We start from the raw sequence: 27,785 nt of genomic DNA on the forward strand, positions 1-27,785 counted from the left end.
TTTTATTTTTAATATTTCAGATGACTGAAAATAGTCTAGTGTGCATGGTAATAGGAATGGCATCTTTTACATCAGACATACTTGAAACAGTAAAAGTTCTATTGCAATGTCAGTTTTTTGATACCTGTGACAATTTGTTTAACTGGAACTGCCAGAATCCTGTTCCTTTTATTGGGCAGAATGGAGTTCTAAAAATTATGATCAAAGGACTCTAGAAGGAAACAAGCTGTCATCTTGATAGAATTATATTAAATCTGACAACAGCAAAGTATCTTTAAATAGGAAGCCGAGTTCAGGTTTCCACACATCCATTTTTCAGAAAGTGAGGGCAAGACTCTCCGCTGACTTCTAGATGAGATGTCAAAATTTGCATCTCAGCTAAAATGTTTTGAGAAGGTCACTGTATTTCGTCCCATATGTATAAACCTCCAATGAGAAGGGATAATGTTTCCTACATCAAAACCTGGGTTTCTGAAACATGACAGAAGAAACTATCTGGGTTTTTCTTTCTTTCACTAAACTGAAATATTGCTGCTCCAATTTACTTGTTTCTTCTTTTTTTAATAGTAGAAATATTCCAAAGAAATCTGTGTTTTGGGTCTCTGTTAGTTTCTGTAGTTATCATTCAAATCACTGTTTTGGTTTATATCTGGAACTGATTATAAGAGAAATATAATTGAACCAAATACTTTTTTAACATTGAAAATACAAAAATATTCTTACTGGGGAAAATCTATAATAATATAGTTTTCCCAGTTTTTATTAATAGAAAATAGTAGGATTCATTATTAGAACTACCTTGGCTTCCCACTTGGAACTATAAAAACCAGGAGATATTATTTTGCATTTGGCAGACCATGTTGCATTTCTAGATGGCTGTACATGGCTACGAATGTCTGTGTGATATAGTAGTTAAAGAACTGGATTAAGGCTGGGAAGATTCATATTCTAGTCTTCATTTAGTTATAGAAGCAGTCTAGATAAGTCATTCTCCCTCAATTCTTGATAAGAAAACTATAAAGTATTCATTGACTTCACAGTTGTGAAGAAATCCTCCATCAAGGAACTAAATGATTTCAGACAGGTTGCTCTAACATCTGCAGGTATGAAGCCCTTTGAAAGGCTAGTGCTGGCTCACCTGAAAACCATCACAGACCTGCTGCTATACCTCTTGCAATTTGCCTACCAAGTAAATAGATCAACAGATGATGCTGTTAATATGACTCTGCACTACATCCTACAACATCTTGAATCTCCAAAGACCTATGCAAGGGTCCTCTTTGTAGACTTCAGCTCAGCATTCAATACCATCATTCCAAATATTATTCTAACTAAATTAAATCAGCTAGTTTGTACCTGACCATATTTGTAAATGGATCATAAGCTTCCTAACAGACAGGAAGCAGAAGGGGAAGCTAGGCAAAATCACATTAGATACCTGTACAATTAGCACGGGAGCTCCCCACCCCCACCCCAGACTGTGTACTCTCTCCACTTATCTTCTTTCTATACAGCAATGACTGAAGCTCAAAAGATCCGTCTGTTAAAGTACTAAGGTTTACAGATGATACAGTACAACAGTGATTGGTCTCATTCGAGACAACAATGAATCTGCATAAGACGAGAGATTGAACAATTAGCCTGTGGTGCAATCAGAACAATTTTTAAATAAATACATTCAAAACTATAGAAATGGTGGTAGAAACCCTCCTATACTACCACCTCTTACAATACTAGACAATACAGTATCAACAGTAGAGACCTTCAGGTTCCTAAGTTCTATCATATCTCAAGACTTAAAATGGACACCTAACATCCAAAATGTTATCAAAAAAGCACAACCAAGAACGTTCTTTCTGTGCCAACTGAGAAAGCTCAAACTGCCCAAACAGCTGCTGATTCAGTTCTACAGAGGAATATTGAATCTGTCATCTGCACCTCTATGACTGTCTGCTTTGCTTTGCAACCAAACAAGACAGACACAGACTTCACCAGATAATTAGAACTGCAGGGAAAAAAAATGCTACCAACCTGCCTTCCATTGAGGACCTGTACACTGCACGAGTCAAAAAGAGGGCTGTGAAAATATCTACAGACTCCTAACATCCGGGACATAAATTATTTCAACTTCTACCATCAAAACGACACTATTTATAGGGCACTGCATATCAGAACAACTAGACACAAGGACAATTTTTTTTCCTGAATGCCATCACTCTGCTAAACAACTAATTCCCACAATACTGTCAAATTATTTGGTAAGACTATTTAGAAAGACTGTATTACTATTCTTCTTCTCATACTTCCTAATATGATTTGATTGCTTATTAGCAACCTATGACTTATCACTAAATATTATATCTTATGATTCTTGATAAATGTATTTTATTTTTCTTTATGTACATTGACAGCATATGCACCAAAGATAAATTCCTTGTGTGTCGAATCACACTTGGCAAATAAAGGATTGAATTCTCTTCTCTTCTCTTTTATTCTTTCACTAGACTAGCTGGGTTGGTTACATTGCTGTCCAAAACCTTCAATGAAGAAGTTTTTATCTTACAGTGGTTTGGATGATTATAATAATGATCTTAATTAATTAATATAATAGAAATAATAACATGCCTAAAAACATAAGAAATCAATATCAATTGAAAACAATTTTTATGGAAAAAACATGAAATACAGCTAATCATTATGCTGTATTTTTTGAGAAAAATATCAGAGAGATTCTGCCTTTCAAACAGTAATAAAGATAGCTTTTCCTCAAGCAACTACACGATAGCAAAATATATTGAAAAACCTAGGAGCTTCAAGATATACCTATGCCATCTTGATTAAACATATGGAACACATAGTAAATGAAAAGCCCAGTAGAGTTGAAGTTGAGTAATCAAAACATCCAAGTTGAGAGAGGTTAACATGCAAGGATCAGATCTAAACTTTGAAGTTCTCTAGTCTTCATTTTTCCTAATTAAAATGAGATTTAATAATCAAACCACTGTATAAACTATATAGTTAAAATCCAGGTTGTGTTTCTAATTTGATTGGGAATTTTAAGAACATAGAATAATAGGAATGAAAGATAACCTAAGATAATCAGCAGCTCAAGGGGGGGGGGGGGCGGAATTACCTAGTGAGATGGATGTAACATATTTTGAAATTATTTTTGTCATATGATTATATCTATCACAAAAAGAGAAAAGATAATTTGTACTCAGGAATCTTAGAGGTTGCCTAAATAAACTTCTATAAGAAAAACATATGATGTGTTTAAATCATGAAGTAGATGTATAAAATACATTGCAAAATATTCTATCATTCAAAACTATAACATAAAATGATCATACAATAGACAAATGATGACAATGAATAACTATATTCTGATCATTAATCTTTTTAATTGTAACAAAAATTGTATAGGCCCTAATGTAATGCCAATGAATGTGTACTACATTTAGAATGGGACTACTTGTTAATTTTATGCCTTGTTGTTGTAAATTAAAATAACTGTTTCTGTTGTGTAACATTATGCATAATGGCCTGTTTAGAAAATATGTAGGCTATGTATGAACTATCAAGACTTAATAAGTGGAACTATAAATTAGCCTTGGATTACTGTTTCCATTCTCCCTAATGCATACATGAATATAAAAAGCAGGATTCTCCTATTAATGTGATTTGAAATCTTGGCTTGTTTCAATACTTACAATCCTGTTTAGGTGAAATAGAAAGTGATGATTAATTGAGTTCTGATCTGCTTTCAAAAGCACTTGCAGACATAAAAGGGAGGTTGCAGAAAAGATTTGTTAATATTTTTATATCATTAAGCCAAAATACTGTTGTATAATCACACCCACAGAAAATTCTGATACTTGGCAATGATTCTTTTAAAAAATGAGTAAAAGTACCTCTGCTGTAAACTGAACTTATATCTAGCCATTTTTGTCTTGAATATATGTGTTTTACTGCACTCTGTTATGTATTGCACTCATAAAAACTTACTTTGTTCATGTGAATTTGCTGCTGGTACTGTTTCTGCTTCTCCAGAAACTGCTGATGCTGTTGTTGAATGACAAGTTGAGCCAAGGTGCTCTGAGGGAGGGGAGCAGACTGGGTTCTGTTTAATGGCCTGTGTCGAGGTAACTTATGTGCAGCTCTTAGGCCAGGCGAGACACTTTCACTGGTTGCCAATGGTGACTGTGGATGAAGAGGCCCTGTACCTGCAGGTCAACAACATACCTCTCATCAAAAGAAAAGCCAATGAAATGTAAGACTATAGTTATCATTTTTCATAAAATTGGACTAATTAAATATAGAATTAGGCATGTGTGATATTTGAATCACCAATGTACATTTTTCTTTCAAACTAAAGAGAAAACTTACCACAAATAGCAAACTGAATTAGTATCTGCAATTGGATTTATCATAGAGACTGCACATATACACACTTGGTTTTAGTGCTCAAATTAATTTGCATAAAATGGGCCATAAATCTGGATGTCCACATTGAATTGATTTTCTGAATAAAACCAACAAGTCAAATCAATACAATGATTTGGACAGTTGGAATCAAACTGGAACAAATTTATCTAAAGTAGAAAATAGCTATTTATTAACACAGTATTAATATTTCTGTTCCTTTTTTTTAAAAAAAGTATAACATTAAGATTTGATTTAGTATAAATTAGAAATGATAGAAATGACTACATGGTTATTACATTAATATTTTTTTAAAAAACGGAATATAAAAGTTAATGAATTTGATGAAAGCAGAATCCTGATAGATAAAATGTAAAAACTTCATACTTCTGTCCTTTGTATCTCTTCTAAAAGATTTGAATAACCAGATTGCTGATCCTGACAATTAATATATATTAGAAATTATCTGTAGACAGTTTTTTTGGCTTGGGGAAATATTTTCTGCTATTTATGATTACAATGGACTAGTCTTGGATTTACTGGAACTGGGTTTTTTTGAGTATAAGATGGATTCATGTATACTTTATATTTTAAACATTGTATGATTCAGTAATAATTGTATTTATTTTGTGCCTAAAATTGGGAAAAATAAACAGTTGGCAAGAAACTAGGGCATTTGGATCAGAGTGTATTTTACATTGCAACATAAAAGCAATGTAGGGTTTGCAGATGAACTCTGAACTGAAAATTGTTTATCCTTGAGATAGTAGATGTTGGGTTGGTTCAAGGCAACTCCCTATTTTTCTCTACAATTGAATTTTTGGTTTAAAATAGTGTTTTTTCCAATAATTAATTCATAATTACCTGTGGGTAGAAGTTTTTGCTGCCTCATTTTCTCCTTCAGTAGCAAATGTTGCAAGATAGCCTGATGGCTATAGTTTGGCTTCCCCTCTGGACCAATGGGCGGAGGACTTGAAAGTGAACTGATAGTCCCCCTGGGCTGACTAGATATGGCTACTCCTTGCTTGATTGACAGCATCTCGTTGTTTTGCTTTTCTACAAATGGTGATGATACCTACAGAGCAAATGAAGAAAATATAAAAAAAGAACACTTTCAAATTAAACATTTAAAAACTGAACAAAAACGTTTTAAAAACTTTATTATTCCCATGGCACAAGATGTTTAATATAGAGATATGGCAGGTAAATGAGGCATCTTCAGCCCTTCTTGTCATTTAGAATTTCATATCTGTATCAATTTCCCAGATTTGCTCCTTGTCAGACAAAGAAGCTGGTAAAAGATAAATACAAAAAGTGGGAGTTCAAAAGAATTAAATTGCCTTGGCATATACATAAGTTGAAAATTATTAGATCTATGATAATTTGTTTCTTTACTTGAAATAACAACAACATTATTGAGGGAAAATGTAAAATAAAAACTATTTCAACAGTATATAATTTCTATGATTTCTTTGAAATCATTCTAAATTATTTTAATCCTGCGTTGAAATAACGACTTGAGAGTATTCTAAGACATCTCAACTGAAGTCAGCAAAAGTACTCCTAAACCAATCACTTACTGTGAGTGGTGGTTGTACTGCCGGAAGTCCTAAAGTGATGTTAGGTAAAGAAGGAGATGCATAGAGATTCAAAAGGTTCATTGATTCTTCATTGATGAGAATGCAGTGTTGTGGACCCTATGGAAATTTTTTAAAAGAGAACATTGTGTTTGGCTCTTGTTGGACAAACAAGAAGAAAAGGTTCCTCTTTCACACTAGTGGTATTCCATTGAAATCCTGATAATGAAAAACTTGGTATTACAATTCTTAGAACACAATTTCACAATTACGGGTAGTAATTTCAAGCCATTGGAACATAGAATGAAGAATTAATCCACCGCCTACTTGAAATTCAGAGTTAATTGCCAATATATCTGGACTGTGATAGCTTAATAAGTTAATCTTCACATTACTTTTTGTTCATTCTGCTGGCATGGAAAAGCAAAACCTAGCAGAGTTGCCAAGTATTTTGTTGGCACCTGGTGTGCGGAATGTGGCTTGGGGATAATAAATACTGCAGTTCTGACATTAGCTGGTAATTGCCACTTTCTCTTCTTCATCTGTAATGGTAACACTATTTATCTAAGCTTATATATTGTGCATTAGTTATTTGGTTCCAATTCTTTCCATAGGGTTTATAAGGTGTTCGGCTTCTTAATTTTGGATATAATCCAAAACATTGAAATTAGCTAAAGTATTACTATTTTTATTCCTATAATATAATAGCAAGACAATATAACATCCCCTTTAATGACTTAACACGATATTTACTATACATAAACAGTTTCTAAGTAGTTAGTCACTCTGCAGCAGAGTGAAACGTGCTTGTCTGGGCATGCTTTTCTGACAGTTATTGCAAGTTCTTAATGAAAATGTTAATTTTGCCCTTTCCTTCTCTGAAATTCATGTTCTTCAACATGTGGTCTACTATATCTTCTAAAATTACCTTTTTGTTGTTATTGTTTAACTCTTCCCTCCTTGCTAGATTTTTTTTACACAATAAGAGCTGCAAAAGGTCTTACTGGACTTTGGAACTCTGGCATGATATGGTCCTCAAGGGAACAACATCCTTGAAAAAGAATACCCTCTGTAACAGTATGACACAGGGACTGCTTTCTTCCCAAACAAAAAGCATATGGCACTCCAATAATAGACCACCTCTATGAGGGATCCTGTGCACTCAAGCTTTGACTAAAATAAATATAATAACTTGTCAAGCATGTTGTGTAGAGCTGTAGATTTTCCTCTGGACAAACCTGGGATATCAATTAACGTTGGAAAATACCTAGAGTTAATACAATGCAACCTCAGACCATCAGTAAAGAATTGAACAGCACAAAAACACAGGATGTTATTCCAAAACATAACCTCCCTATAGAGTTTGTTTGGAGACTAAACGTATCATTGACATCATAAAGAAATTGTCTATATAACTCATCTATTAGAATCATACTGAAAACATGTAGCAGTGTAAAATATTTTTAGTCATGTGCACGTGAAAATAAAAAAGAAACGACAATATATACACAAATTATATGCTGGGGCATGACAATAATAACTCTGTGTGAAATACTGTTTATATTTTATAGATGTTGGAAACATGCAAGTAGTATATTAGCTTGTGAACTGTTCTTTACTCAATACATTGTATAATAATTTTAATTTATATTTCTTTATATTTCACAATAATTTATGTATATACTTTTACAAATATTATTTAATGTATTTTTGAATGCCAAGATTTAGAAATATATAATTAATATATTTAAAAGTAATCTAAAGCTTGCATGTGTCACTAAAGTATATCATTAAAATCATTTTTATCATTAAAAATACACTTGGTACTATCCAATTAGTATGTGTTTATTTTTTTTAAAAATCATAGTTTCCTGCCAGTAATGTATCATAATAGCTATTCTGAAATGGTGTAAAGAGCAGCATAGCAATATCCAGTGGAATGAACGGTTATCTTCTGTGGTCAGTTGGTCCAGAAAATGTCACACAACTTGTGAATGGTAAGGAGCTATACATTTTGTTTTCTTGAATAATAGAGATCAGAAAAAGCCACAAAATGGTAAGGCCCAATGAGAATATTCGGGTAGGGAAAAATTCAGATTAATTATTACATGCATCCTTAGGCAAAGGCTGTGGTTTCATGGTAAAGCACATACTGATTCAAAATATCCCAAGTCCAATCCCTAGCATGCCTATGTAGGGTATTGAAATGTTCATGACGGGAATCCTGGAATACTACTGTTTTTCAACAAAAATGATAATAAGATGGGCTATTATTTGACTTGGTATATAGAACTTTATTTCATTCCCATCTGACATGATTTACATTGCCAAATCAGATTCTCCCACCAGCTTTGACCATAGACTGATGACAGGATGTTTATTCTCTATACAGAGCATATGTGGCCTATGGTAAAGACCTTTAAAAAGGTTTTCTTGATCGACATCCCATCTTCCTGATCTTAGAGAAGTTGCCATTTAAGAAAGAAATCTGATGAAATTCTTATGTAATTCTTTTTTAAAAAAAAACATCATGTAATAACTACAGCAAACACACAGAATACTTCAATAAAATGTTGTTTCTATAGTTGCATTTTCTGCTGGGGAGCTGAAATGGTAAGCCCTTGGATTGTTGTGCTTGCAAGATATAAAGTAACCAGTTTGTTCCTTAACTGTCTAAAAAGATAAACACTCTCAGACCAGTTTCTTCTCAATTACTGAACCCATTGAAGAGGTACAGTTAGGATAGATGGGTCTACAGATATTTTGTACACCTTCTCTATAGAACATCCCCAAGTTCCCTGATAGTTCTTAGTACAATTATATACAGATAGGATATTTTAATTATGGTAAATAGCTACATATTTAAATAAATATAACTCTGGTCTATAGAAATTATATAACATATAATACTACAAAATTATATGAAATATGGTAGAATACTGGGGTTAGGTAAAAATTTAATTTGCTATTTATAGGCATTCCTGCAATAAAATAATTTAATAATGTGGATGCATGCATCTAAACTAGAACTGTGAGACCTATTTCTATTGTTATAAGCAATTATGTTTCTCCAATTTATTTTCTAATATGCATATTTTTGATAATTGAAATCAATAGTTCCACTTGAAATAAATAAATGCTTAAAAAAAACTAATTTCACCTGAAACTGATAAATCCAACTATCCCAATACAATATATGAATAAGCAGATGGAAAATATTTCCATACAATCAATATATATTCAAAACAATAATGGAACACAGAAAAATCTTTATACTAAAGCAGTTCCCTTGCTGAATGTAGGTTACTATTTTCTTACCTCTTACTTCTTACTTCTTTAGCAACAGGTATGTAGTATTTTACATCAAAATCCTTTTTAGCCTACACACAACAGAGATCTTAGACATGCACAACATATGTTTTACCTATTCAATGATAGCCTGGTTCCTTAATTAACATTTCAACAGCAGAATAAATAATACCATGTAATAGTAAATTTGTTTGTTTTAATATTCACCCAAAACATTCTTTTTAAAGGCCACAAATATGTTTTCCCCACTTCAATATGTTTTAAAAGATATTTAAAATTAGATTATGAGGACCTATTTCTTCATTAAGAGTTGAAAAAGTCTCTCCCATTTTATTGTTTAATATGATGAAACATATAGCAGAATCTTTCCAGAAGGCATTAATGCTAGAAAATTAGCAGATTATGCAGCATTGTTTTCGTATCCGAATTAAACTTTCTGTGTTAAAAGTATTGCTGTATGGATTAGTGTATTTTGAGACTCTATATTTTTAACATCCTAGAATCTTATGCAGAGCTTTATGACTCAAAAACACCACATGTTAGCTATCAATGTAACCTTTTAGGGAAGGGGATTGTTCTGGGCCAAAGAGAAGCTACTTATCAGTGTGAAGAGGTCACACGCCTGCCCTTGGATCAGAGTTCACACATACAATTAATTCGTTATTAGAAAAAGTCACTGTTGGAGACTGAACTGGGCTTTGCAGCTTCAGAGGTTATTGTCCTGCCAATGACCTGAAGTATTATCCCTTTAGCTTTCTATCTGACAAATTACTTTCCCTTATGCTATTTTTTTAATCACATTTTTTCACAGGTTGCAATCTTGCAAATGTTTTTCCATTACATTTTATTGAATTTAGTAGAAATCAACATAATGCAAGTATATGCAAATTACATGCTAAATAGTAGATTTTGCAGAGAAATAGTTTTTTAAATTAAGTTTTAATAAGTTTTTTTGATGCATGAATCCAAGTCCAGAATGCAGCTAAATACAAATATAATTAATACAATCATATGTTTAAGAGTTATTGTAAATAGTTTGCCTGATGGATAAGAAAAATATGTCAGCTTCCGAATTCTTGCCTATGATGTGTCTTCCTATTCTTTTTAACTGAAATGTCAGGCATTTATTTTACAATTTTCTGCATATAAGGAAGTGTTTCACCAAAACAAAAAATGCCTTCATGCTAATGGGGCTTAGGTGTCCCACTTTTCTTTCATTCATGGAAGAGTTTGGTAATCCCCATCCATTTTGAAGAGCAATGGGAAAAATCACTAGATTCCTTGTTGTTAGCAAATCATTTAATTATTTTTAATGTACATTTATTTTCTGATAATTTAATTCACATGGCAAGGCATATATGATTGCATGCAACAAATCTCAGGTTCAATTCATAGTATTTTCCAAATTTTGAGAGAAGTTTCTAACATAGATGATTCTAAAAGAAATGAATAAAAGACATCAAATTTGAATTGAACTCTTACTCTTTGATCAATATGTGATGCACGTAATATCAAGTACTTTCTCATTCTCATTCTAGTTTCTGATTGTGTGTGTGTGTGCTGAAAATACAGCTAACAGAGCAAGAAGCTGCTTCAAATTGGTGTCAAAAAGTGTTTCATTAGCTTTGCAGAGCAACTTACAACTCAATTCTTTTCTAAAATAGTTCTCTAGCAAAGGATTTTGATAACTTCACATTATCTTAAATTATTTAACCAACATTTAGTCCAGATACTAATATTAATAAACAACTTTCATCCTAAGTATGCACATGCAACTATATAAATTTATTGAAGGATGAGAAGGCTGCCTCAGTGGCCACATCTGAACTGTCCCTTCCCTAAAAGGCAAGATTAGCATAGTAGATGGCCTTTCATCAGTTATTTAAGATCTTATTTGTAATTACATGCAATGTAAACTTAATTTGAAAGTTGATTTTATTCTACCAACTGTACCTGTATACTTTGTAATTTTCTAACCATTCTTTTGTATTGTATTGTATTGTATTGTATTGTATTGTATTGTGGTCAATTGTGGTTTATCTTTGTATCAGAAATATTTTATTACAATATACCATATTATTACTCAACTAGAATACAATAAAAGAGTTTAAAATTGCACCAAAGACAAATTCCTTGTGTGTCCAATCACACTTGGCCAATAAAGAATTCTATTCTGTTGTTCTGTTCTGCTCTATTCTATTCTATTCTAAAATAATTATAACCTTGTATTTTAAATTTCTAGCAAATTTTAAATTTTATTTTCCTCCTATTACATCAATATTTAGTTAAAAGAAACAGAGCATATCTGAGACTAAAATATGTTTATTATAATCAGAATCAGAATAGAGCTGTAATGGACATTGGAAGTCTTCTAGTCAGATCCTCTGCTCAAGCAGGAAACCTTATACCATATCAGACAAGTGACTGTCCAGTCTCTTTTTAAAAACCTTCAGTAAAGCACCCACAACTTCCGAAGCAAGCTGTTACACTGGTTACTGGTAATTGTCCTTACTGTTAGGAAGTTTGGTCTTAATTCCAGGGTTAGTTTCCCTCCATTGTTTCTTGTCCTGTCCTCTAGTGCTTTGGAAAATAAATTGATCCCCTCCTGTTTGTGGCAGCCTCTCAAATACTGAAATACTGCTATCATGTCCTCACTAGTCTTTCTTTTCTCTAGACGAGCCAAACCCAAATCCTGCAACTTTTCTTCATATGTTTTAGTCTCCAGGCCTTTAATCACATTAATAATTTAATCATGCTCTTCTTTGAATTTCTCCCAAAGTCTCAACATCTTTTTTTGTAATGTGGTGACCAAAACTGGATGCAGTATTCCAGATATGGCCTTTATCATTAAAGACGGATTGTTTTGGCATCCCAATATTTTAGATCACGGGTGTCAAATTCAAGAGTGCTTAAATCTGTCCTACGGGCCTGGCCTGGAAATATCAAAGGACCGGCCCATAGTGCTTCTGCCAGCCAAAACGGGCTGCAGGGCTACATGCAGCCCCCATGTGGCCCATTTTTGGCCTCCCTGGCCTCCAGCAGCACTCTGCTGCACACAAACGGGCCGCGTAGTGCGTCCTTGGAAACTAGTTCATATTATTAACAGCTGCAATACCCTGTGATCATGTGATCAACTTTTTGACCTTCTGAGAAACAAAGTCAACGGGGAAGCCAGATTCATTTAACAACTTATTAATTTAACTGTGATGATTCACTTAACAACTGTGACAGGAAAATGAGGCAAAACTCACTAAACAAATGTCTCAATTAACAATTATAATTTGGGCTCAGTTGTGGTTATAAGTCGAGGACCACCTGTACAGTTGCAGTGCAGCCACTCTGAAATTGGAAGGAATGTTTTTCTAAAGAGGGGTGGGAAGCCAGTTGAAAACATCCAAACCTGAAATCTCTGAAGATGACACTGGCTAAAGGTAGAAACTCAGAGAGAACTTTATTTTCAGATTTAAAAGTATAGGCAGAGTGTACTGGAAGAACCCCAAAGGACTTTAAAGGTGACAATCATCTCCCTGAATTGCATCCAGAAACAAAATTATAATCTGTGTAGATCTCAAAAGATGGATGTTAAATGATAAATCACCTGGTATCCATAACTACGTAAGCACTGCATTTGGAATGTGTTATAGTTTTTGGTATCTTAAGATTAGTGCAGTCGTTGAAATACCAGATACCCAAAACCATTATTTTCTTACCTCGGCTGAAGGATTCAAAGGCAATACTGATGTTTCATTCTCTGTATTTCTTGTAGGACCATTACATGGTGAACTTGGGCCTGATCCTGGAGAACTGCTACCAACTGATGATTCTGGAATGTTGGTAAAAGAAATACATCTAAGTATGATTGGTCATCATAAAGTTTCACCTACTATAGAAAATAAGTTGCCAACACAATGTATTCCTTTATTCATGTTATAATTTTTCTTTACCTCATAATGTTTCCAATACACAAAAACCCACAATTTATTACTTGAGCAATATTTTTCTCCTCCTTCAGTGGTAGGCAAAATACTAAAAAAAAGTTCCTAACGAGTAAAGGAAAAGGAAGTACCTTTGGCTGCATTCTCTGCTGCCTCTGTAAAAGACCAGCATGATAGAGATACTGGACTCCCAAAGGTCAAGATAACATGTCATCAATTCATGAGGCCTGCTGCCATTCCTAGGCTGTTTGGATAAACCCCTGGAGGACTCAGTTGTGAACTGGTCTTTATATGAGCAACTAATAAAAAACAATACCTCATTTGCAGTTCAGTCAGTGAATTTTAAGGGAAAAACAGTAATCTTCAAAACCTTAATATAGTATCTTAATGATTTTATCATACTTTGTTTTTTTTTTTTGTGTGTGTGTGTAATTTGCCAAAGCAAAATGGTATGTTTATAAATACTATTCATCATACAAACATAAAATGTCCTTTTTATATAAAAAGTAAATGAACAGATGGCTCATAAATACTGTCTTCAAAAATAATCTTGATGCTAATGACCAAAAGACACACAATATCATTTGGTTCCTTTAAATTACCTAATTACTAAGGCTGTGATTGAAATTATTGAGAATTGTTTCAGATCTCATGCAAGCACAAACATGGTACCTCATTAAAGAAATTTTTTATGATCTTTTTCAGGTTTCTGCACAAACTACAAAATAAAGATGGCATTTTAAAAAAATAAACTGTTAATTAAAGTGACTTTAATAGCACAATCTTCTTCAAACCTTGCATGGAATCTTGGAAAGGTTTGGCTATTTTAACATATATATAGCTGGAGTTACTGAGGTTCATTTTTACATATGATATAAATCATTTCTTGTGAATAACTTTTTCTAAATCATTTTTCAGAAGTGCACAATTCTTAGGATTTACTTTGATTTTAAAGGTATCTTCCAAATAATGATCCTCATTAAAAGAAACCAGTGGCAGAAATAATATAATAAGAACTAATGTAAATTAAAGTTAATTAAACTAGTGGAACCATAAAATAGATAAAGTCAAAGAAAATGAAGAAGATAAATTGCTCCAGCACTTTAGAATTCAAACAGACAGGCACCTGCCACATAACACCCCAGATGTAACTATCAATAAGAAAGACAAAAAAGGCTGGATAGATGAAAAGGCTGGAGACAACAGAATGAAAACGAAAGAATTGGAGAAGATAACAAAATAAGAAGATCTGCAAACAGAAATAGAATGACTATGGGAAAAGTAGTATCAATATTACTATCTTTTGGTGAAATCCCAAAAGAACTGGAGCACTACATGAACACCATTGGATTGACAAAATCACCATAATCAATTGCAAAAGGCAGTTTTACTTGTAACATATTCTGAAATGATATCTTTAACCCTTCAAACATCAACATCTGCCTACCCCAGGTCCTTGGGAAGGACTCCATAGATAGATAAAAATGCCAAATCCAGTCTGGATAGCTGGCTGGCTATGTAATAAACTATAAAAATAATTAGACATGATATTTCTAGTTCATTACCTGTCATCTCAATTAATCTTTTCTTCAATGAGCAGACCATTGTTCCATCCTTCCTTCTGAGTAAAGGGCTGCTTCTTCTTTCTGTTACTTTTTGTTTTAACTTGGAGCGAACTTTCAAATTGGGTTCGGAGGCTGAGAATAAGATCACAAAATCTATCATTACAGATTACAAACCTGCAAGCTTCCTTTTTGGACCTGCTGCCTTCCCAGGTTGGCAAAGTTAGACAACAACTTCCAACTTAACAACATGGCCATTGAACAAAGTTATGCAAATTATTAAATAAGAATATGTTCACATACAAATGTCTGAACCACTATTTGAAACCATGGTTTATGTTATCTGTTTACATATATGGTTTAATGCAATGAATGATAATTCACTTAGTTTGTATTAACTCATCTTATTTCTGGTTTGTTACTGTTTACTGCTGAAGCCTCAATAAATCTATAAATACCAATTTTAAAAGAATAAACCACCAGCAAAATGCAAACAAGTCGTGATTAGCTTGTTTTTTTGCAAAAACATTGGGTTCTTGGACTCCTAATCATCTCTTTAAATCATAAACAGTAGAGTTTGATTTATGAATTCTACATGTTTATATAAAACAAATGTGGTTGACATGTGGTGTTTTTAATATTACTTGAAATTTCCTTCATCTTTCGCATTTGCCATGTAGATAGGGCTGAAAGAAAATGGAATTTAAAATCTGGAAAGTCAAACACTGATGTAAAATATTTTTCAAAACTATTTGTTTTAATTTACTCATTTCCCAAATGCCGTGTAAAGTGCACTGATGTTGTTTCATTATTTTTTAAGTGAAAAAATATACTTAGAGAATATATCTTGTTCATGACAATTATCACAACTGAAAAACAGGATAAACCTAATATATCTATTTTTAATATATACATTTGTTTATTTAATTAATTATTTCTATCAGTGATACTCCATTCCTTCAGCCTCTAAGCTATAAGCTATATACTGTATAATCATCAGTAAAAGAATTTAAACACTATAACATTATAATCATAAATGTAATCCACCCATTCCAACAATATCCTCCACCAAGGACAGATTCTGTTTTACATCCCCTATTGTTCGATGAAACATCTATGTTCTAATAGTCTTATGGAAAGAGTTGATTTGGTTTTGCAAAGGCAAGCTGATTCAGAGAAGGAGACCACCATTGAGAAGGTTTGATTAAAGGTCTTTGTGGGTAGAATTCCTTTAGAGATAGGACCTACAACAAGGCTTCTCTCCCTGTTTACTGAATTGACAGATTTGTCAAGGCAGTCAGAGAAGATACTCTTAAAGACATTGAGGTCCTAAACCATGGAGAGATTTAAAAATGAAAACCATACTCTGAATTCACCCCAAAGCTAATTGGCAAACAATTCAGCTCTTGGAGTAGATTGGATTAATTTAAAGGCATGCATAACTATACAGGTGGGTTACATGTACAGAAGGGTAAAACCTCCTTCATGGTTTTCAAGGCAGTTGCAAACCTCCAAGGTAACAAAAACAAGAATGACACTCATATGTGGAACATCATTCCCAGATTAGGCTAGCCCTGAGCCTCCTGGCCTTTCACAAGGCGCTAAAAAGTTGGATTTGTTTCTAGGTCTGGTAAGTCCATTTTCTGACATAGTTGATAGTTATTTTATGAAGTTCAGCTTTCATGTATTTTCATTTTGTATTATATGTTTTGTTTGTTTTTATCTATTTTATTAGAATCTGCTCACATATGTGAGATTTATACCTATGTAATAAAAATGATTATGTGCAATGCATTCTAATTTTTAAAAAGGGCAAAAGTGCTACCCTAGCTATAATTCTGTGAAGGCTGCCCTTGTCTTGGCCTTCACCTACTGTTCAAGTGGAAGTTTGAGTCCAAGATTGTGAATCAGCTCCATATAGGAGCACTACTTTAGCATGTAGAGAACCAGGATAACCTTGAAGGAAATAAGAATTGTTATATAAGAAAAGAATCTAAAACATTCCTTAGGTCCTGAGGAACAGCAAGTATTCAATGAGATATAAGAGGAAGGAAGGTAAAATGCAATCGGAATTGCAAAATTCAGGTTCTCAAAAAATATAGTTCTTGTCTTATAAGAACTCTATTTCCTGATATGCTTTATCCCAAAAGGCTGACATCAATCTTGCAAGACTTATTGTGCCTTACCTTCTCTCTCTTTTACCTTATTTATTCCATTATTCAATTTCTATAGCCACCCATCTCAGCCTAATGACTGTGGGTGACTTACGATTCTAAAATCATAAAACAATGAAAAAGAATAAAAGTATTACAAAAATAAATACATATTACAGATGAGTTAGTTAAGCAATTAATAGTAAAGTCAAGAAACAGAGTCCCAACATATTCTAGGCCTAGGTACATAGACAAATTTTAAAAGTCTTATGAAAGGCCAACAGGGTTGGGACCATTTTAATCTCCAATGGGAGTATATTGCACAAAGTAGGATCTATGGCAGAGAAGGTCCATCTTCTAGTTCCTGCCAATCAACTCTCTGGATGATAGGATCTGCAGTATGCCCAATCTTCTGGATCAAATTGAATGGATAGAGATTATTGGAAAAAGATGGCTCCTCGGGTAACATAGTCCCAAGCCATGTAGGGCTTTAAAGATGATAACCAGCACCTTGAATTGTACCCAGAAACACACTGGTAGCCTTTACAGCTCACTTAGTAGTGGTGTTACATTTGCTATATATCCAGCATCATTTACTACCCACACATTCTACCCCAGTTTATATCTCAGTGAATCAGGAGGATCCTACCTGAATCTCTTCCAAACACTACCTTTTCCTCAAGGTGATCTCCTTGACTCTCCACATAACCTACAGATGGAACATATTCAGATTGATAAGGCCTTTGGATTCACAACTATTCCAGCCTATTAGTGTTCAGGTGTGGAGCTGACTATCTTCAGCCTACTAATGTTATCTAACTCTGTATCAATGAATGGCCTAATCCAGCAGCTTCATGTAAATGTTGAAAGGCAGGGCATCCTTATAATAGAACATCTGAGCAGGTGACCTCTTCCCAGACACATGTTGTTTTCTCATATACATACTGTTTGCTGTTGACTACTCAGAAAGAATAATAACTACTGTAAAACAATGTCCCACATTTCCAACCCTGAGTCCAGTTACTATGACCAAAAGTTCAACAAAACCAGGACAGTCACACTTCTGCATTTCAACCTTGCCAGAGATAATCTAGTTTAGCAACCATAGTCAGTTGTGAATCTCAACTAATATGGGAGTAAATAATTCATCCTCTCTAGAACTCTCTGTAGTTGTAAAACCACCACCTTTCCTAAAAAAGATAGTTTGACTCCAGAACATAAAAATGTAAAATATGTGGGTTTCCTAAGGAAAATTGGGACTGTCTTGGAAGATGACTTGGAAAATTCAGTCATCTTCAGTACAAAATATAGTAACCAACTGCTAATGGGTTAGAGCCATTTAGTTGGTTTACCTCACTCTTGTTGGCATTGTGTTGGGCACTTTTTGCAGGTCAAATTCAAGTGCTATTTTTCACATATAAAACATTTTCACATTTCCTCCAGTACCATCTGGTCTGAACAGAATTTTCCCATCTAGTGTGGCCTACTCAGGAGTTGCTTCACATTCCCATCTTCAGGAAGCTAGAAATATGGAAGAGAAGAAGCAAGCATTTTCCAACCCTGTTCTAGTCCTGTGGAAAGTTTGCCATCTAATGTTTGGAGACACTTCATTCTCCTATCTTTTAGAAAGCCAACATCAACTATAATCTTTTACCATTCCTGCGGGGTGAGGGCATTTGCTTATTATATCTGGTTCTAGATATTTTGTGATAATAATAAATACCTTTCTTTCAATTACAATAATAAAAAATAAGTAAATTGTTTTGAGTCCAATCACTTGGCAAGATAGGTAAACAAATAAATGTAATAACCTTGAAATTGTGAGGTATTTGCTTGTTCTCAATATATATTTAATGTACTTTACGTAGGATTGCTTTTTCGTCCAGACAAGAAACTGCAGTCAGTATAAAAGTCAGCAGTCAGATTTGTCTTAAGAACAAGGCAAAGAAGCTATGTTACATTCCTGCTTAAAGCAGTGTATTGATAGCCACTTCATTTCTAGGCAAAAAAACAAAGTGCTGGTCATTATTATTACTCTGCAGAGATCCAGATTATTTCAGCGAATGCCTCTTGCTGCATGAATTTCAATATCTAACAGCATTTAAATGTCCATTAAGTTGTTTCACAATTATTCAGCAGCACTGAGCTTTCTAGACTTTGAAACTCAATCTCTTGGTATTTTAGAGTCCCAGTGTATATATCAGCTTTTAAAACAGCCCTTAAAATACATCTTTTTACCTTTGCTTTGATCAATTATTTTAATCATTAATATTTCCTATTATTTAATTGACATTTTAGCAGTTCATTAATCTAACTTTAAAGAATTAATTCTGTTCTTACAAAATTGACCTGAACTGCGATGAGTTCATCAAAATATCAAATTATGATCTGCCTTGTAAGCACATTAAACTCTCTATTGTAAAGTATGTTACAGGTGGTTGAGTTGTCATTATGACATACTGAAACTCAGTTGTTTGCCCCTACAAGTGAAAACAATTCTAAAAGAGTTTGCATTATGAAATTGTTTTAGTCCAACTCACTGATTTGATCCAACTCTGCTTATTTTGGGGGATTAATTACCCAACTTGTTATTTAAAGGATAAACCTGAGACTTTGGCTTGAAAAAAAAATAGAAAGAACATACATCAGGGTTGCATTCAACCTTCAGGGGATGAGATGGGTGTGGCCAGGGTGGGCATAGCCAATTCAACATCACTCATGTCAGGGGGCGCTTGTGGTGGCCTGAGTGAAAATGGGCTCCCGACTTCCATTTTCAGCTCTGATGGCCTCCTGCAATCCTCTGCCAGTGAAAATGGAGCTCGGGAGAGCTACCCGCCCGAGTTCTGTTTCTACTAGCAGAGGCACTGCGGGCTGCTTCTTTGCTGTTTCCAAGGTGGCCCTGCAGACAGATCTAAACATGCTGCAGGCCACAGCCAGCCAGCAGGCCTTGAGTTTGACACACCTGTTCTAAGGGTTATAAAGATATAAGTTGGTGAAGGTGACTTCACCATTTTTAGGGAAGGCCAGAATTTGTCCGGCCTAGTCCAAGAGCAACATAAAAAACTCCAGATAAAGTTCAATTCTCTATTTGCTTACACCATATAGGCAGAATTTTGCCAGATTAAACCTATACTACCCTCACCTAACAGATACACCCTGGAAGATTCTAGAGAATGGTTCTTCTAAAGCTCTTCCTTGCAACATGCTCCAGCTTCAGACTATGCTGAATCTTCTCTTGTCCTTTTTGGAATGTGTTTGGAAAGATTAGGGTGAAATATCTACAAATAAATGAACAAATAAATTGTCTTTCTTATCAAAATAATGTGTTATTTGTAGAATTATTTTAGGAAATCAAGATTTAAATCTCTCTTCAACCATGAAGGAGCCTGGTGACATTAAGTAAATCATTATTATTCAACCTAGCCTATCTTATAAGATTGTTATAGAGATAATACTGGAAGAACCATGAATGATAATTTGAACTGCTTGGAACAAATGAACATTTATAAATATTAAGACAAAAGTGACAATGTTAATCTATTTTTGCCTCCTTACAGAATTTAATTAAGATAAAATTACTTTATGATTTGGATTTTTTAATCTAAATTATTAAATAAGTTTGACTTAATTAGCTTCATGCACAGCATAAACTTCCATCTGGTAGAGTAATTTTACAGACTTAATTGTATACCACCATAAGTCAATAGGACACTGAGGAAAACTATTGAAAAGCTATTTCCTTTCCTTTGGAAGAGAATTATGTACAATTTCAGCATGATTTGCATTGCTAACACTGAAAGCCAACAGGGAGAAATCACTCTCATTTATATTACTTTCCCATGAGAAAATCAAGAAAGACTATAAAACTAGTGCCATTATTCAAAAAGAGCTCCAACATACTGAGTCTGAGCACATATTTAATATAAACTTTTCCATAGCTTGGAAAAGATCCTTTATCAATAACTGACACAGTCTGCTTTAGAAGTCTGATATATAGCCATAACTAAGAGGGAGAGCTTTGTGATCTCATCTAAGATGAGAGTTTGTGCTGTGTAGACCAGAAATGCCATTCCATGTACAATTCCTGACAGTAGCAAAGAGGATCTGCTTTATTCTTGTGGGGCTCAACAAGATTCCCTCCTTACCCATTTCTGTTACTATAGATCTATCCCATTACTTTACCAGACTGTCAGACTGCGGCTTCCTAAAAAGGAAGAAAATGTTTAAATATCCAGCAACTTCATAACTGTGTGGAGCCTAATATTTTGAGATTTTTTTTCATGAGATGAGTGACATAATCAATAAATGAAGAGTCTGCTTGATATGAAAAAACAACTGAATTTTGTACAAGCATTGAATTTCGCTGGCTTTGATGCAATATTGATTTTTTAAAAAATAATTTTTGAAAAATCTGATGCCATATTTGGGGACAATTTGAATTTCATCAACCTATTTTGTCCAGTGAATCATCTCTTCCACTACACCTTAATATATTCTGCAATCTCACTACTGCGTGCCCTCATTAACTTCAAAGATGGAGTCACCTGATAACTACCAAGTTTTCTTGTATTCACAGATTCTATTTACTCCAACTAAGCTTCAGTTTATTTAGAAATAAATACTTGGGAGATAACTTATTTCCCCAAGTTGATTTCCTATCTTTCAATTCATTTATATAATAGAAATTCTTTTTCTATCTGTACAGACAGTTCAAATGTAGACATTTGCAAATCATCACTTTTGCCTTCTTGGTTACAATTGCCAACCGTAAAAAGCAAAGAAGAGAATCAATAGACAAACTTTTAAAATAATAGATATTCCAACTCATACATTCTGCTTTGAATTTGTAATCATGTAATTTGAAATGCATAGTTAGAGGTAAGAACAGAGATTCCTTGTTTTCGCAGACAAAAGAAAGCCCAATGCTGATGAAGCAACTTCTTCAAAATTAGATGAAAAGTCTACACTGATTGGTTGAATCAGAAACCAGTGACACTCACCATTCATAGCTCAAAGAAAAGGATAAGGAGGAAAAAATCCACTCTTGTGACAAAGGTCAAACATTTGCCAAAAAAGAACCTGCTTCTCTCTTTCCTCCTTACTCTCTGAATGTTTCATGGGACAGCTTTGTCAGGAATGGTCCCATGAGGATGCAGTAGGCTCCAGAATGTCCCCTTTGCCTAAGGGATGCCCTGTAGCTACCCTGATCAGTTTAGGGTCATTTCACTTGTGTCATTCCAGTTCCGGTTGTTTTTCCTCTAAAACTGTCAAGTACTTATTAGAAGCTGAATGTGAATATGTTGCTGAGGGCTGAAATTAGTCCCCCTCCAATTTAGTATTAGTATCTATTTTTTAAACAAAATCTACGTAGAATGGCAACCAAATGATAAACTTGTGATGGAAAAAAATATTATTTTCTTTAAAAAATAGTTACTATGTTAACATTCTACACACAACTGCATTGATTATAGAAGTAGCCAAAATGAAATGAGTTCATTCTTCTTTTCTCTCACCCCTGGGTTTTTAAAAAGAATCTCATAGTTGTGTATTCTCTCTGCAGCTGACGTGCAGTGTGCCCAAATATTTGGAATAATGTATAGAAAACATCTGTTTTTAATTATGCTGTAGCTCATATATAGACAATGAGAATTGAATTAAAGAATATTTTGAAACCCCCATGGAGATGTAAGAGTATTAACAGCTGCAATACAGAACAATACTGTTAAAATGTTTGAAAATGTTTAACTTTACCAATCAACAGTGTTATACCTCTTAAATATTGATAATGCCTTTCAAAGGAACTTTTTAAAATGGGAAAGCAAATTAAGCACGCACACACACACACCATTTTAAAGGATCACCATATTAGAACAAGGGAAAATATAATAAAAAGTTGCTTTTAGGAAGTCCTTTTAATTCTTTATATATATATATATATATATATATATATATATATATATATATATATATATATATATATATATATATATATATATATATATATATATATATATATATATATATATATATATATATACACATACATACACACACACACACACACATATATATACACACCCACACACACATATATATATATACATACATACACACACACACACACACATATACACACACACACACACACATACACACACACACACACACACACACACACACACATATATATATATATAAAACATATTGTTAAAAAGATACTTTAAAAAGAATTTCAAAACAGCTATTTATTTTGGACATTAAACTTATTAACTGAACAATTTATAAATCTACCAGAAAAATATTTTTTAGAAAATTGAAATATCCACAAACATGTTACGTTTTTCAGAAATAATTTTTAAATTCTCTGGACCTTGCACATAAGTATGGTACCTCTCTGCTTTTCATTAAAGTAGCCACTTCTTTTTTCAGGCCTACACATCAGCTTGAAAAAAAAGATCCCATACTTTAGGAATTGCTTTAATGAATTGACTTCTGAAAACCAAAACATATTTTTTTCAAGTTTATGCTGAAACATTGCTTTAATTAATAGCAGAGAGGTGCTGTTCAAAACATTTCTTCCATCATTTTGAAGCATATGGGAACTCCATGCTTTCTACAGTTCAATCTATCTTGAAACTATTAATTTAAAATTTAGTACATTTTTAATATAACATGTTGAATTATTCAGATTTGTTCATATATTCTATTGCAAAACCTCTCTAAATCTTAAGTACTCTAATACATTTTTCAATCGATCAGTGGCTATAGTATTTTCAAAATAATCATGCAGACCGAGGGGTAGTAATGCACAAGAATTCGAGACTTCTTAGGCATGAAAGCCAACTGGATAACTTTATGCCATTCACTCTTTCTCAGCCCACCTCAGAGTTACTTTTTGTGGGGAAAATAGGAGGAAGGTGGAGTATTAGACTACTTTGCTGTCTTGACCAGACCAAATAATCTATTTTAAAAGTTAGGATAAAATATCATCATCATCCTATCCTCCACTCATGTAATCATAATCAGCAGCTGTTGTGAAAATGGAAAATAAGATTCCCATTTAGCACATATAATTATGTTTTATCTAAACTCAAATCAAGTATTACATACTATGATTAGATCAAGTTTCATTTAGTTACAGAATTAAATTGGCATTTAAAATCATTTTAATATGCTCACCAGTTTTGCGGAGTGGAAAGTCATCCTTGGCATCTTGTGCCCCCGGCAATGTGTATTTATATGAAGATGTCCCACAAAGAGGAGGAGAAGCTTGATCCAGTGAGGTATGATGGGAAGCCCTATAGAAAAGTAGTTATCATTGATTAGTATTACTTATTAATATACAAATTAGAAATGATTTTTCTGCATCATGTCCACAAAATGTACAGAGACTTAACCCTTGTTCTCTTCCAATAATTCAGGCGGTATAAGTCTGGAGATATGTTCTCTGGAAAAAGGAAGCTCCTGTTACCTGATTTTAATTTTATTGTTTTGACTTTTTAAAATCAAAATTGCATGAAAAGGGAAAACCTTTTAAAATTTAGCAGCAGGAATAAGACTCTCTAAAGGGAGTAGTAGCTTTTCTCTACTGTGTTTCCCTGAAAATAAAATAAGCCCTACAATGATTTTAGCATGTGCCTAATATAAGCACTACTCCAAAAATAGGCCTAGTTAAGAGCCTGCCCACTCCATCAGAAGTTGGATTGTTTCAGCTGCAAGGAACTTGCCCTAAGGATTCTGCCACCCAGGCTTTCTGAAGATGATGGGAACCACAGTCCACTGCAGCTGAAGAGTTTTATTGAGCCATGAAGTTGAAAGAACCCTTAAAGCACAGTGCACCCCAAGCGAGGAAGCGTTGTGAGCTTTGAGGGTGCTACTGTCTGCATTCCTGTAGCTCATGTGCAGAATTCATATCGCGCCTTCCCATTGGGGTTCAAGGAGATTAATCATGGTAAATAAAAAATCATTTTTTTGAAAAATACAGGGAAGTATTACAATATTGATGATGGATGCAAATAAAAAGGCAGTTTCCAAAGCCTTCCTTCCCCACCAAATGAAACCTGAGATGCCTCATAGAGTGCCCTTGCCAAGGAACCAATGGACTGTGGCCAGACACTGTTGCCCCCCCCCTTCCTGTGCACTCACTTCCTCCCATGCATGCACAGGAGGGCTGGGCCTTGTGATGAAAAAAAGACATCCCTTGAAAATAAGCCCTAGTGGGTCTTTTGGACTGAAAATAAATATTAATAAATACTTGGTCTTATTTTCAAGAAAACATGATAAATGGGTATTTTGAAATTGGCCCTTGCCCCACATATTACTATTTATGTAAACAGATAATTTATGATAATACATGTTATAATAGAGCCCCAGTGCATTGACTACCACTATCATAATCATCAACATCATCATTTATCACCATGAAAGTTTTCCTTTAAAACATACAAAATTTTCATTTAGACAAAAGATGCCACTGTATACATAGAACATAGTTATTCCATCTTAATTCAAAAGAGAGTTAAATGAAATCAATGGTACTGGTATTGCCTTTTATATAAAAAAATACTGTATTCACAGGACCTATCTGAACAATTAAAAAAAAGAGACTGGTTTAAGTGACATTGAAGGAAAAGTAAGGGAGATGCAGTACATCATCTCTCTTCTATACTGAATAGCATATGGTTAAATTCATTTTATCCTGATGAAGATTAGTATTTTTGTTTGATACTAAGAAGATGGCTTAAGATGCAAAAAGGATAAACATACATGTGCCAGAGCTTGGGGCGCCGGCTAGTGGAATGATTCTTTCCATTAGATAGTGAGTCTTTTGCCGCTGATTTACTCAGCAGGAACTCTTGAAGTTTCTGCTTCACTTCAGTACTGGCCACTGCTCCTAAAACATACAGCATTTTTTATCATTCCATTCATATATGCCCATGCATTCCAATGCAGCTTTCTAATTTTGACTGTGTTCCAAATAAGTATCTAATAAAAATTTAATATGAGCAATTGCGAGCAATTCATATGAGCAATTACAATGACAGAACAAAATAAAATAATGAAAAGAAAAACAGTATAGATTAAAATTGTAAAGCATATATTTTAGCTTCACTGAAACCAAGTAATACAATAAAGGGAAATAAAACCAATGTGGTGTAGTAGTTAATGGAAATGGACTAAGAATAAAGAGTTCCAAATTCAAATCTGATTTCAACCATGGTACCTCAATGGCAAATTTTAGATCAGTTTTAGGGTTGCAGAGAAAACTGAGGGGGAAAAGTACAGTATATTCCATCCTGAACACCTCTGAAGAAGATATATTAGTCTAACAAATAAGCAACAATAGATATGGGTTCACTCTTAGTTTTGTAACCTAAACAGTGGTCTTCAACATAACAGATCTCTTGAACATTATTTAAATCAGAATAGGCAATCTATTATCAGAAGACAATATTTGGCCTCATCACCACCTATTTCCATATGTGAGGCAAACTGCATCTATTTCCACACTCAATTCCCACAATTTGTAGCCCCTCACCTGAATGACATCATTTGAAGCACCCTGAGAGGCTAAAAATATTTTTAAAAACATGGTATCTACACAATAAATATTTCCCACCATTGTTTTAAACTATAGCAAGATGATTAGGGGACTGGAGGCTAAAACATATGAAGAACGGTTGCTGGAATTGGGTATGTCTAGTTTAATGAAAAGAAGGACTGGGGAAGACATGATAGCAGTCTTCCAATATCTCAGGGGTTGCCACAAAGAAGAGGGAGTCAAACTATTCTCCAAGCACCTGAGTGTAGAACAAGAAGCAATGGGTGGAAACTAATCAAGTAGAGAAGCAACTTAGAACTAAGGATAAACTTCCTGACAGTTAGAACAATTCATCAGTGGAACAGCTTGTCTTCAGAAGTTGTGATTGCCCCAACACTGGAAGTCTTTAAGAAGATGTTGGATAGCCATTTGTCTGAAACGGTATAGGATATAACGGTATAGCCTCCAAGGACCCTTCCAACTCTGCTATTGTATTTGTATTTGATTGACTACTCTAGAATAAAACTCCACACTATGTTCTTATATAGTTTTCCTGTAATGTCTATAAAGGTATGATTTTAATCAGTGTTAGTTTGCAACTGATGATTGTGCAATGTTCATAACTTAAAAAATTTGTGGAAATACTGTATATAATATACTGATTATGAATCAAATTCCTAATAGAGACCAAAGAATGGTTTCATGTATCATTACTTTCAAGGTCTAATTCTTTATATTAAAGAGCAATAAGCATGCATTAGGCTAACCAATACTGCTATAGTCACAACAAATGAAAGTATGAAATATATGTTATTATAAGCTTAGTATAAAGAAAGAGGGCATACTCTAAAATATGTGTTTTATTGTTATAAGTGAAGTAGCACAGAAGAAGAATCTTCTTTCAAAATCCAATACTTAATATTATGCTACTGCTAAATTTATACAATTTTCCTCTAAAATGAAAGCATATAGAAAGAATACAATAAAATTATCAATTTTTCCTCAATATTGGCACACAGTACATTATCAGTGAGAAATTCCAGAGGGAAAATGAAGGCATCTGATGTTATAATTTGTTTCCTTCTATAAGTAGCATTTTGAAATACTGAAATTTTTGGCCTTTATTTCCATTCCCTTTGTGAGCAAACTTATATGCATCTATCTCCCCCTAGTGAGTATCATATTGCAGTAATGTCTTTCTTTTAGACTTTATTTGCCTTAAAACCACAGAAACACAGAGCTGCGTTATTAAAAGCCAAAAGAACTAAATTATGGAACTAAAACAA

At 33.7% G+C, this 27,785-nt stretch overlaps 1 protein-coding gene across 1 annotated transcript in view; it reads right to left on the bottom strand.

The window, feature by feature from the left end:
- HDAC9 (histone deacetylase 9) overlaps window positions 1-27,785 on the bottom strand; it is a 506,624-nt gene that overhangs the window by 239,072 nt on the left and 239,767 nt on the right. The window contains exons 8-14 of the mRNA XM_081970663.1: window positions 25,725-25,851; window positions 24,138-24,256; window positions 14,809-14,940; window positions 13,019-13,131; window positions 6,003-6,119; window positions 5,287-5,497; window positions 4,006-4,223 (exon numbers count right to left, since the gene is read on the bottom strand). Coding sequence (XP_081826789.1) covers window positions 4,006-4,223; window positions 5,287-5,497; window positions 6,003-6,119; window positions 13,019-13,131; window positions 14,809-14,940; window positions 24,138-24,256; window positions 25,725-25,851 — 1,037 coding nt within the window. The remainder of the gene's footprint in view (window positions 1-4,005; window positions 4,224-5,286; window positions 5,498-6,002; window positions 6,120-13,018; window positions 13,132-14,808; window positions 14,941-24,137; window positions 24,257-25,724; window positions 25,852-27,785) is intronic.

This window comes from Natrix helvetica, assembly GCF_964273705.1.
Source record: "Natrix helvetica genome assembly, chromosome: Z".
Lineage (NCBI taxonomy): Eukaryota > Metazoa > Chordata > Lepidosauria > Squamata > Natricidae > Natrix > Natrix helvetica.